The following is an 11681-nucleotide window of genomic DNA, read 5'->3' as shown; positions in this document are numbered from 1 at the left end:
ATTCTCATTCGACCAATTGTATTATTCTATTAAAATCATAATGCACTTGTTTTCCTAATGGAACTCACTTTTCTTTTCTTTGTTTTCCAGAAAAATACTTTTCAAAAAAATTAACTAGAAGAATATGAGAAAAGAGGAAAACATTACCAAACACATGTACGCATATTTCGTCAAATTAAAATTTGAGTTGCTATGACCCCAACATACTTAGTATTGAAGCATAATTGTTATTGTCAGTATTAAATTTTCACTAAAGCGCTTAGGAATTTTGGATCAAATTAAAATCAAACACTAAGCTTTGGATCAAATTAAGATCAAACAAAGAAAGAGATTAAGCTACACATAAGGCTGTCAAAGAGTACAAATTGAAGGCTCAATGAGACTAACTAGAATTATGCACCACGGTAGGTAAAGTAGGATATATCTGGAGAAAACTCTATTGGAAACGCTGCCACCTTAATGGGCCCTGCAACGCGCGATCCGTATTAGTCGGGGCTTCAATGCGGCATCGGACACCGGATGAAAAACCCAAAAAGGTAAAGTAGGATATGAAACAAGAAGTCCTCAAAATAAGTTCGGATAACAATAATGAGGTGCATAAATCCACTCATATCATTATACTGACACTATATATAAAACTTGAACTTTTTCCAGTATCAATAGATACTAAGTTGTACCTCAAAAATATGATCGATAAGAGAAATAAGAAGGCTAGAAAACACAAATAATAGGGAAAAGAAGAAAAAAAAAAAGGGATGAAACTGGCAAATGCACAAAAGGACTTGAACTTCTCTCTTTATAAATCTGATAACAGCTCACGCCCGAAATAAGTTACTATAAATATTCGATTGTGAACTCAGATATCGCTGTATATTAATTTGAAATAAGCTACAAATCATACATAAGAAACTAATAAGTTAGGGATTTTGGAGATATCAAACTTTCTGTAAAAGCAGATCCACCCTGCATGGTATCACATATAGGCCATGATCTAAATGGTCCATTGAGTGTCCTAAATGTATGCCCGATATGTTGATAACTCATGCACCGGAATAACACTTCACCATCCGCAAACAAATATGTCGGTTTGGCATTAAGATACAAGTCAGGTTCTTCTACGGTTAACAATAGCATCCAAGATCCCTTGACACCATACTCCTTCAATGCCCATATCTTAAAAATATCAGTACCTGGACTCAGAAGAGACGTATTAGAATAAACACAAAGCATTCCTCCCAGCACACAAACACCAATACCTCTGGAGTCTGGCCTCAAACTTAATATTTCCTCTGACAAGGGTATCTCTCCATACACTTCATTTAAAATATTAAACGAAACCACCTCAAAATAATTACTTGAAATAGTGACCCAATAAAATGCAGCGTGTACAAATGCAAAAAACTGTATAGAACCCACCACACTGCAAATGCCACGAGGATGTTGATCTATTCTTCTCCAGGAGACACCTTTCAACGCGAGGATTTCAATGGTAATTGTTTTAGAACGTAAGTCCTGGCAAATATGAAGGATCTTATACTCACCATTGATTGAGTCATAATCCAATCCAAAACGAGAGAGTGACCCCGGTGGACATTCTATACGGGGAAGTACTACTGATTCTATTGTGGATGGGTTCCACAGCAAAATAGTGAAGTTGTCACGATCCAAAATATCAGAAACCTGGATAACAGCTAAGCCATGATAACAAGAATGGATTGCGCAATGCGATGGTTTAGGGTTTGAAGGGCAATCAAGTTTATGTTTTTCTACATCCTCAACCAGTTGAACCGGCGACAAAGGACAACAATACATGGAATATATATGCTACTTAGGGCACCTTTTGCTTATAAGAAGTTTTTGGGAACCTTGGTCATTCTTGGCACAATTGAGATGCTTCATCTTAAAGTAAGGCTCGGAGATCAATTGTTTCCAAATATTTGAAACGCATTTGAATCGAAGGTGACCTGCTGAGAATTTCTACAATTATTTCCTCTTGGAGGTGATTTGTAGCCTAGATAGGACAAAAAAGAGAGGTCAGATAATTTTTTTAAAGTATTGAAATATTAGACAGTTCAACCAAGATCTCAAGAAAAAAAAAGTGGAATTGTTTTTTGATTTCTTCTATATACTATTTACTAACAAATAATAAAATTTAACATTTCAAGTGTAGAATACAGAAAATACTTGGCGATTGACAATGGCACCAAGTAAGCAACATACGAGCAATGTAGTTAAAGAGTTTTTGTCATGTTTGAAGCCTTGGCTATAATTGTGGTGTCCAATTTTACAAGAGCGGAAAAAAAAAAAAGAAAAGAATACGGAGATGGCATGCATTATTCCCATTCTTCCCCAGAAAACACCGTACCCATGGTTCAGGTAAGTTTTCCCAAAACAATTTGAAGTGAATTAAACATAAGAATACACCTTGTAGCCATAGGAAGCCTAGAAATAGAATCCAAATCCAATCAAAAACATTGAAACTTAATTGTTAGTAACACCCTGATCAGCAAATCCAGTAATTTCTCAGACACAAAATCCGTAACTTTAACATTTGCAAACTATTTTCAGTCACAAAATCATTACTACAATCTACGAAATAATGAAAAACCAATGAAGCAGTTGTTTTTCCCAACGAGAAAATTGGCATTGTAAGCTAGCCAGAATATCTTCCATGAAAAAGTTCATCTTTAATCATAACCTGGGAAAATTTCCTAACACTAAGCAACAACAGTTTAAAAAGAGAATCAATCGTATTACCTGATCAACGTCCATCTGATCTGTGTTATCATTTGACGGCTCTACAACGTTCTTCCCTGATTTAATTAAAAAAAAATTGGTTGGTTATAAAGCACAATAGAGAGAGATCGAGATACTTTAAACACACAACAACTGCTGCAGAAAAGAAAGAAATACCTCTGAAGATGTGATTAAGAAATACCCTGATCAACGAATGCAGTAATTTCTATTAACCAGAAAACACTACGCACCCATGGTTCAGGTAAGTTTTAAGTGAATTAAACACGAGAAATATAAGTTGTAGCCATAGCAAGCACACCTAGAAAATAGAACCTAAGTCCAACTGAAAACAATAAAACAAAATTTCAAGTAACACCCTGATCAACGAGTGCAGTAAGTTCGTAACACTGGACACTTTCAAACTATTTTCAGTCACAAAAATCATACAACGATCTACGAACAATGAAAAACCAATGAAGCAAGTTTAAGTTTTTTCCAATACAACAACAACAATAAACCCAGTGTATTCCCACAAAGTGGAGTCTGGGGAGGATAAAACGTACGCAGTCCATACCACCTTTCCAATAGACCCCCGGCTCAAAACAAAGAATAATAAACAAATTCATAATAAAGCATGAAACAAGATGGAATACCAGAAATAAGACACCAGAAAGTATACCCTTCACTAACGAACCAAAGACACCCCCACCCCAAAGCTCTCCTAACTACTAACTACGACCCACCCTATCCTAATTCACGTCCTCCAAAACTTCCTATCTAGGGTCATGTCCCCAGTCCATGTCACGTCTAATCATACAACAATCTACGAACAATGAAAAACCAATGAAACAAGTTTAAGTTTTTTCCAATGAAGATGATAAAAATTATACAATCTCTTCCTTGAAAAATGTTATTTTTAATCATTACCTGGGGAAAAAAATGTCTTTAGCACACCAAGCATAACTCAATCACAACTTACCTGATCAATATCCATGTGATCTGTGTTATCCTTTAACAGCCTCTTCCCTAGTTTAACAAAACAAAACAAAAAATTGTGGTTGGTCATAAAGCACAATAGAGATACTTTAAACACAGCAGTAGAAGAGAAAGTTACCTTTGGAGATGTGATTAAAATTTTCTTGTCCATTGCTAATAATAACAGCAGCCGTTTTTGTATTTGAATTCGATTTCTTCTTCTTCTTCTTCTTCCTCGTCCTCTTGTGTATCGAACTACAACTACTTTTTGCTGAATTTGCCGAACTGCATTTTGCTAATGTTTTCTTTCTCTTCGCCATCGCAATATCAAAACAAGAGACGGCTTTTTTTAAACCCGCAAATTTTAAAACCGCATCGCATCACCTAAATCCGCCCCACATTTATACCCACGCATAACTGCACCGCCCCATGCATGTTTTTATTTTTTTTTGAAAAAATTGTAACTCCATTGAAAATCCTAATATTTTCAATTCTACAACTAGGAAATAATAACTAATTTCTATTGTATCACTTTTCACTAAAAAATTATCAAAAAGTATAACGTGTACAAGTAATCATATTTTTATAAAAATGAATAGATATGTTAAAAAAGCTACTATAAAATTATTTATTTGTAGTGTTATATATGTCGCTTTAAATATTATAAAATTTTAAGTAAATAATACATATAATTTTAGGTATATTCACGAGAACAATACTAATTTTTAGCTTTATTTTAATTTAAACCCGCATATACCCATAACCCGCACCATTTATAAAAAATCTTACTTTAACCCGCCCCGCACCGCATAACTTAAAACCCACACCGCCCCGCATAGCTCAAAACCCGCACCACACCCACACCGCACCGCACCATTGCCATCGCTACTGCTTCCGCCAATCCGATTATGATCGTCTTTGCTCCGCCAATCCGACATATACATAGCATTTTGTGTATATGTGGAATTTTTGTAATATGTTTAGAGAGTTGGGATTTTTTTGTAATATTGGAAACATAAGTTGTGTATTTGTGTAATTTTTAGTTTCATAATTTAGGATATTTTAGCTCAGGTAGTTTAGATACAGTTCATATATCATATTGATACAATATATATGTGATATTGATACAGTTTATCAGACACATAAAAGTTGCATTAATCTTTCACTTTGATACCTGAAGTGGAAAGTGTTTATTTTAAACACCTAAAATGGACATAGACTGTGTAAATTTGACACTTTTTGTCCATGTTTTAAATCATCTCTGGAGCGTGTAAACACACACTTCGAGGCGAATTTATAGGACCAATTAAAATATTTCACGTTATTTTTTAGCCACGTCATAATTCCCGAATCTAAAAAGGGGGAAAGGAAAGAAACGGGTCATTTACCCCATTTCTCAATTTTGAAGCCGATGAAAACCTAGGTGAGTTTTCTTTGTTTTCTTCGATTTCTCTTTGATTTTTCTTCAATTTTACATAGATCCTAAGTGATTATTAACTACTAATCGTATATTTTTATAGGTATCTCGCATGCAATTAAGTTTTAATAGGGAGACGGATAAAATAAATTATGAATCCTCAGCATAATCGGATCCTTTTTCTCCTTTTATAATAGGGAGAAGGATAATGGGCTGGCCGTTTATAAAACAGTTGGGCCTATATTTGAGCCATGTCAGTCGGTCCAAATAAATTACATATCATGAGCATTTCATAATGAGAAAATGACACTCTATAACATTTTTTTAAAATAAATAGCTCAAGTTTGATATTTTTTAAAAAAGTGGTCAGTTGGGTATACTATTTTCACTTTATAGTAATTTCCTAGTTTGGGTCATTTTGGCCCACGTAGTTCAGATACAGTGCGTATACAATACTGATACAGTTCATATACAATATTGATACAATATCAAAACTATATAATTTTCGTATAGAATATTTATATGTATAAGATATGTATAGAAACTGTATAGAAGGTGTGAAAAAATGGTATAGAACAGGCCAACAAATTGAAATGGCTAGACAGTGGAATTTAAATTCCATGGCAATTTTCGTGGAAATACTTTAATTTGAAGTATCGTTTCTGTCCTTTCCCCTAAAAAAAACTATCATCATTCAATAGAAATATTTTTAAACTTTAAATTAAACTACTAAAATCTTTATAATAATAAATAATATCTTTGCAATAACATCCAAGGTAATGTATTAAAAATGCATGGTTAACGTCTTATTAATTTGAATCGGTCCTTACTATTATAAATATTACTATGTGAAATACAATACTACATTATACACAACAATTATGGAAAAACACGAAAAATGTAATATTAATTTTTTATTTATTATGTATATGCATATTTTCAAGTCCTCATATTAAAATTCATCAGACTAATACTAATGTCATCATACCACTAACTGACCACCTTCATCAGTATGTGCTTTTTTATGGCCTTTTACCCTTGGCAGTGAGATTGAGAAGGAATTAGTTTTACTTCTTTTTAGTTTTTTTTTTTAATACATAATTGCTAATTTATCTTATTTTTCATAGAAATAGGCAAGGAGCTGGGGGGTATAGTAATTTTTTAATACATAATTGCTAATTTATCTTATTTTTCATAGAAATAGGCAAGGAGCTGGGGGCACAGTATCAAATAGGAAGGGAAAAATGTATTACTCTTGTTAACTATTAAAGTGAATGAGTTGATATGATGATTCTATACAGTTAAGTGATCCATAATTTTTTGAAGAGAGGCTTATCTTTTGTCAAAGCGTGTTTTGTGTAGTGTTCTAACCATGTGGATTTACAAAGTTATAGTGCCTTTACGAAGAAGTATACAAGTTAAGCAGGAAATGGAAACGTACACATGAGATTTTAATGTTGCCAATTTGCAGAAAGAAGTAGTTAAGTCCAAAGCATTGAAAAATGTATTGGATGACTTTACAGAATTTCATGTGCAACATAATGTTATCGGTTCTCACTTAGCACCGACGATCTTTATGTGGAGGAATAGAAGGATACGTGTCAAATAGACAGGATAATATATCTAGTGATTTGAGGGTAATTCTCAGTACAAAGAACCTTCTTGCCTTTTACCCCTTGGCAATGGGATTGAGAAGGAATTAGTTTTGATAAAAAAAATTCTTGTATTCTGGTACATTAAGAATAGTAGTTATAAAATTACTTTATCTTATTAAAAAATAGTAGTAGATTATTGAGCATGGTACATTAAGGCTTAAAGTCTTCCATGCCATAATTCATATTGTTACGTTGTAGAAGCATCTTGTGTAAGTACAATTACAGCCTTAATTGATACTTCAAGAACGAGTTTAATGTAGGGGAGGTTTCAATTGTGAACTTAAAACATGGTATTACTCCTGCATAATCAGAATAGGATGGGCATGCATATTGCACTGGTTTACAGAATGCTTTGCGTAAATATTTCAAATTTCCAAGATAAATAGAATGAGGGGAAGAATCAGGGGGTGAGTGTTCTCAAAGTGAAAATTATGGAAAAGCATGCAGATCATTGTTATGGTAAGAAAGTAAGGGTAAAATCGTCATTTCATATTGTAGTTAGTTAGAAGTTGTTAAGAGGGAAGTCACAAAAGATGTTAGGCGGTTAAGAGGAGATAGTAGGGGTATCTCTATAAGAGCTAAGCTTGTATTCTGTAACTGTCAATTTGGACGAATAATAACTTCTTCTTCTCTTATGCTCGTAACTTTAGTCTCTTGTTCTGTACACTGTTCAGAGGCTATTCCACCATTTTAGCTTCTTAGGTTGCAGAGCTTGTGCTTGAATTCTTCAGCACATATCATTGGTATCAGAGTCATCGTCTTCCTTCACTTGTGAAAATGTCGGAAGCTACGCGAAGTATAGAATGGCATCGAGAAATCGAGAAAACTAGGGAGAAAATACGTGCAATGAGGGAAAATGACAGTGATTTGGCGCAAACCCATTAATTGTTAGCTGCCATAGCTAACAATAGGACAACTCCGACTGGTACATCGGGCGTTCCACTGACTGGAAATGGTGAAGGGATGGGGCATCAAGGGGAAACCACCACCCATAGACGACTAGATACTCTAGGGTTGAATTTCCAAAATTTGGGGGTGAAGAATTGAATGGTTGGGTTTATCAATGTGAGCAATTTTTCGAGGTGGATGGGACTGTTAAAGATATGAAGGTTAAAATTTCATTGTTAACTTGGAAGGAAAGGCGTTGCAATAACATCAAACCATGGTGAGATCGAGAGCGGGTAGGGCCTTACCTAGTTGGAATGACTATACCCGTGCCCTGCAGCTCAGGTTTGATCAGTTGTTGCATGATGATTCTATGGCAGAGTTGATATTATTGAAACAAACCGGTTCTGTGCAAGAATATTTGGACAAGTTTGAAAGCTTGTTAAATCTGGTAGATTTATCGGAGAAGCACTCTATCAGCTGTTTGTTGAATGGATTAGAACCTGAGATTGAGGTTTAAGTTAGGATGTTGGCCCCTCGTACTTTGATGAAGGCTTATAGCTTGGCAAAATTGGCATAAAAGTCTATTTTACTTTGAAAGGTAACATCTGGTGCCAATTTAAGAAATCAGAGGGCATTGTTACCTACACCTAATAGTTCTTGGCCTTCTACCTTAAGAAACTACTGGAATGCTTCAAGTTCTAATAACACAAAAAGGGGTGAGTTCAATAAAGCCCCAACTACTGCTCCTAACGAGAGGCCACTATTGAAAGGATCAAGAAGGCTTTCAGGAGTTGAGATTGATGAAAAAAGGGGCCAAGGGGCTATGTTATTGGTGTGATGAGAAGTACACTTTGGGCCATAATTGCAAAAGGAGAAAACAACTCACTATATTGGAAATGGATAGTGATGTGGAGGACTTGAAAGTGGATGAGACTTAGAGTCTTGATGGGATATTAAGGGAAGACCAAAATCTACGAGCTCAGATGTCAGTACATGCTCTTGATGGTACATTCGATTATAGAACCATGAGAGTGAAAAGGGGTAAAAAGGGCAGGATGATACATGTCCTAATTGATTCAGGGTCTACCTATAATTTTATGGACCTTGACACTGCTAAGAGGTTCGGATGCAAGCTGCAGAAAGTACCAACTTTCTCAGTTTGTGTGTCTAATAAAAACAAAGTTCACAGCTCTTTGATGAGTAAACAAGTAGCATGGAAAATGCAGGGGGTTAATTTTGCAGCAGATATATTGGTGATGCCTTTGGGAGGAGCGGATGTGGTGCTTGGAATACAATGACTAATAACCTTAGGTGATATTAGATGGAACTTCAAGCTATTGAAAATAGAGTTCCAGATTGGGGGCAAAAAGGTGTCACTAAGAGGTAGTCAACCTGGGGGTTCGAAAATGATCGGAGATCAGCAAATAGAGAAATTGTTACAAAAATCATGTCAATTAAGCGTGATAGTAGTGGCTCATGTCCAGTCAAAAGTACATTCAGTACAACTACAATCCCAAGTGTTGGAGGTACCTAATGAATTACAAAAATTACTGGACGCGTATAGGTGCTTGTTTGATGTTCCTAAAGAACTACCTCCAAGAAGAGAGCATGATCACAAAATTCTGTTACAAAAAGGTGTTGCCCCAGTGAATGTAAGACCTTACAGATACCCTGCTTGTCAAAAGGATGAAGTTGAGAAGATGATTCAAGATATGCTATCCACATGTGTCATCAAACCAAGTGTAAGTCCTTATTCATCACCTATAGTCATGGTTGAAAAGAAGGATGAGGCATAGAGAATGTGTATTGATTATAGACAATTAAATAGCCATACCATTAAAGACAAATTTTCTACTCCTATTATAGAATAACTGTTGGACGAGTTGGGTGGATCTCATTATTTCTCCAAGTTGGATTTAAGGTCAGGGTACCATCAAATAAGAATTTATGAGAGGGACATCGAAAAAAAGGCTTTTAGGTCACATAATGGCCACTATGAATTTGTAGTTATGCCATTTGGTTTAACTAACGCACCATCTATATTTCAAAGCTTGATGAGCAAGGCGTTCCAGCCTTACTTGCGGAGGTTTATCTTAGTATTTTTTTAATGATATTTTAATATATAGTCAATCCTGGGAAGATCATCTATCAAACTTAGCACAAGCTTTTGAGGTATTAATTTTGAATTGTTTGTTTGTAAAGCTTAGCAAGTGTCTGTTAGGACAAACCAATGTTGAATACTTGGGTCACATTATCTCATATGAAAGGGTAATAACTGGCCCCAGTAAGGTTCAAGTGATGAAAGACTGGCCTTTCCTAAATCAGTTAAAAAAGTAAGAGGATTTTTTAGACTTACTGGTTATTATAGACGATTTGTGCAAGGATATGGGTTGATAGCTAGGCCATTGACTAATTTTTTAAAAGAAAGAAAAGTTCGTGTGGACTGAATTAGCTACTGCTGCTTTTGAGAAGTTGAAGGTTGATATGTCCTCAACCCCTGTTCTCATTCTTCCTGATTTTTGTGAAGAATTTGTAATAGAAACTGATGCTTGTGGGGTAGATATTGGGGCTGTATTAATGCAAAAGAGGCACCCTGTGGCTTTCATGAGCAAGTCTTTAAGTCACAAACATCAACTTCTATCTATATATGATAGAGAAATGATGACAATTGTAACAGCTGTACAGAAATGGAGACCTTATTTGCTTGGAAGACACTTTACTGTGAGAACTGATCATCAAAGTCTTAAGTATTTGATGCATCAGAGAATTTCTACCCTTTGTCAGGAGAAGTGATTGGCCAAGCTAATGGGGTATGATTAGACTATCACCTACAAGAAAGGGCATGATAATTTGGCTGCTGATGCCCTTTCTAGACTAACCGAAATATGTCATCTGTACATGTTATCTACTGTGCAATTTGATTTCATGGATAAAAAAAAAAGCCACTTATGTTACTGACCCTTACATGCAACACTTGTTGACTCAATTAAAAAATAGACCACTCTCCAACCCTATCTGCATGCTTAAGGATGTGGTATTGTATCAGAAAGGTAAGATCATGGTGGGGGCTGACAAGGAAGTGAGAATGCAAATCCTGGAATTCTTTCATGATAGTGCGATGGGAGGAAATTCTGGTATTGCTGCAACATTTCAGCGGTTGTGTCAAATCTATTGCTGGAGGAAGATGAAAGTAGATGTCCATAACCACATCAGATAATGTGAATTTTGTCAAAAGTGCAAGGCTGAGAGTGTTAGTGGTCCTGGCTTGCTGCAGCCACCACCTATTACTAACAAAGTATGGCAAGATATTAGTCTTTATTTCATTGAGGGACTGCCCGTTTCTTCCAGTAAATCAGTGATCTTAGTAGTGGTGGATCGATTGAGTAAATATGCCAATTTCATCAGCCTTAAACACCCTTACACTGCTGCTGTTGTAGCTCAATTTTACATGGATAATATGTATAAACTTCATGGCTTACCTCAGACTATTGTAAGTGAAAGGGATGTGATTTTTCTAAGCAAATTTTGGCAATTCTTATTTGAAGTGCAGGGTGTTTAGTTGCATCACTCAACTGCCTATCACCCTCAATCGGATGGACAAACTGAAGTGGTTAATAAGTGTGTTGAAGGTTACTTAAGATGTATGTGTATTGATAGACCTAAGGATTGGGCACAGTGGCTTCCTTTGGCTGAGTGGTGGTATAACACTACTTACCACTCCTCCATTAAGTTCACTCCCTTCGAGATTTTGTATGGCCAACCTCCTCCTACTCACATGCCCTATATCACTTATTCATCCCTGGTGGATGAGGTTGACAGGAGTTTGCAAGCATGAGAAAGTAGTATTAGGCTTCTCAAACATCACTTGGCAGTGGCTCAATCGAGAATGAAGACTCATGCAGATAAGATGAGATCTTTCAGGGAGTTTTCAGTAAAGAATTTGGTTTATATCTGGTTACAGCCTTACAGGCAGATGTCCGTCAAAAGTTACTTCTACCACAAGCTGCAAC

At 35.6% G+C, this 11681-nt stretch overlaps 1 protein-coding gene and 1 long non-coding RNA gene across 3 annotated transcripts in view; one reads left to right on the top strand and one right to left on the bottom strand.

Moving 5' to 3' along the window:
- Nucleotides 1-769: 769 nt before the first annotated feature.
- LOC107849538 lies at nucleotides 770-4216 on the bottom strand. Of its 2 annotated transcripts, none has more exons than XM_047400513.1 (4): nucleotides 3851-4216; nucleotides 3716-3762; nucleotides 2758-2813; nucleotides 770-2011 (listed from the first exon to the last, which is right to left on the bottom strand). In XM_047400513.1, the coding sequence occupies exon 4, from the start codon at nucleotides 1810-1812 to the stop codon at nucleotides 910-912; it is 903 nt and encodes a 300-aa protein (XP_047256469.1). In that variant the 5' UTR covers nucleotides 1813-2011; nucleotides 2758-2813; nucleotides 3716-3762; nucleotides 3851-4216; the 3' UTR covers nucleotides 770-909. Both variants share the same exon structure in this region, with proteins under 2 accessions (XP_047256469.1, XP_047256470.1).
- An 841-nt stretch (nucleotides 4217-5057) lies between these two features.
- LOC124889255 overlaps nucleotides 5058-11681 on the top strand; it is a 10512-nt gene continuing 3888 nt past the window's right edge. Inside the window, exon 1 of the long non-coding RNA XR_007048050.1 lies at nucleotides 5058-5134. This is a non-coding gene — a long non-coding RNA (uncharacterized LOC124889255). The remainder of the gene's footprint in view (nucleotides 5135-11681) is intronic.

This window comes from Capsicum annuum, chromosome 12, assembly GCF_002878395.1.
Source record: "Capsicum annuum cultivar UCD-10X-F1 chromosome 12, UCD10Xv1.1, whole genome shotgun sequence".
NCBI lineage: Eukaryota > Viridiplantae > Streptophyta > Magnoliopsida > Solanales > Solanaceae > Capsicum > Capsicum annuum.
Note: the sequence above shows the minus strand (reverse complement) of the source record. Positions and strands in the feature narration are given on the sequence as shown.

What these genes read in the sequence shown, in the direction of transcription:
- LOC107849538 (XM_047400513.1), bottom strand. Translation starts at nt 1,812, where the DNA reads ATGTATTGTTGTCCTTTGTCGCCGGTTCAACTGGTTGAGGATGTAGAA.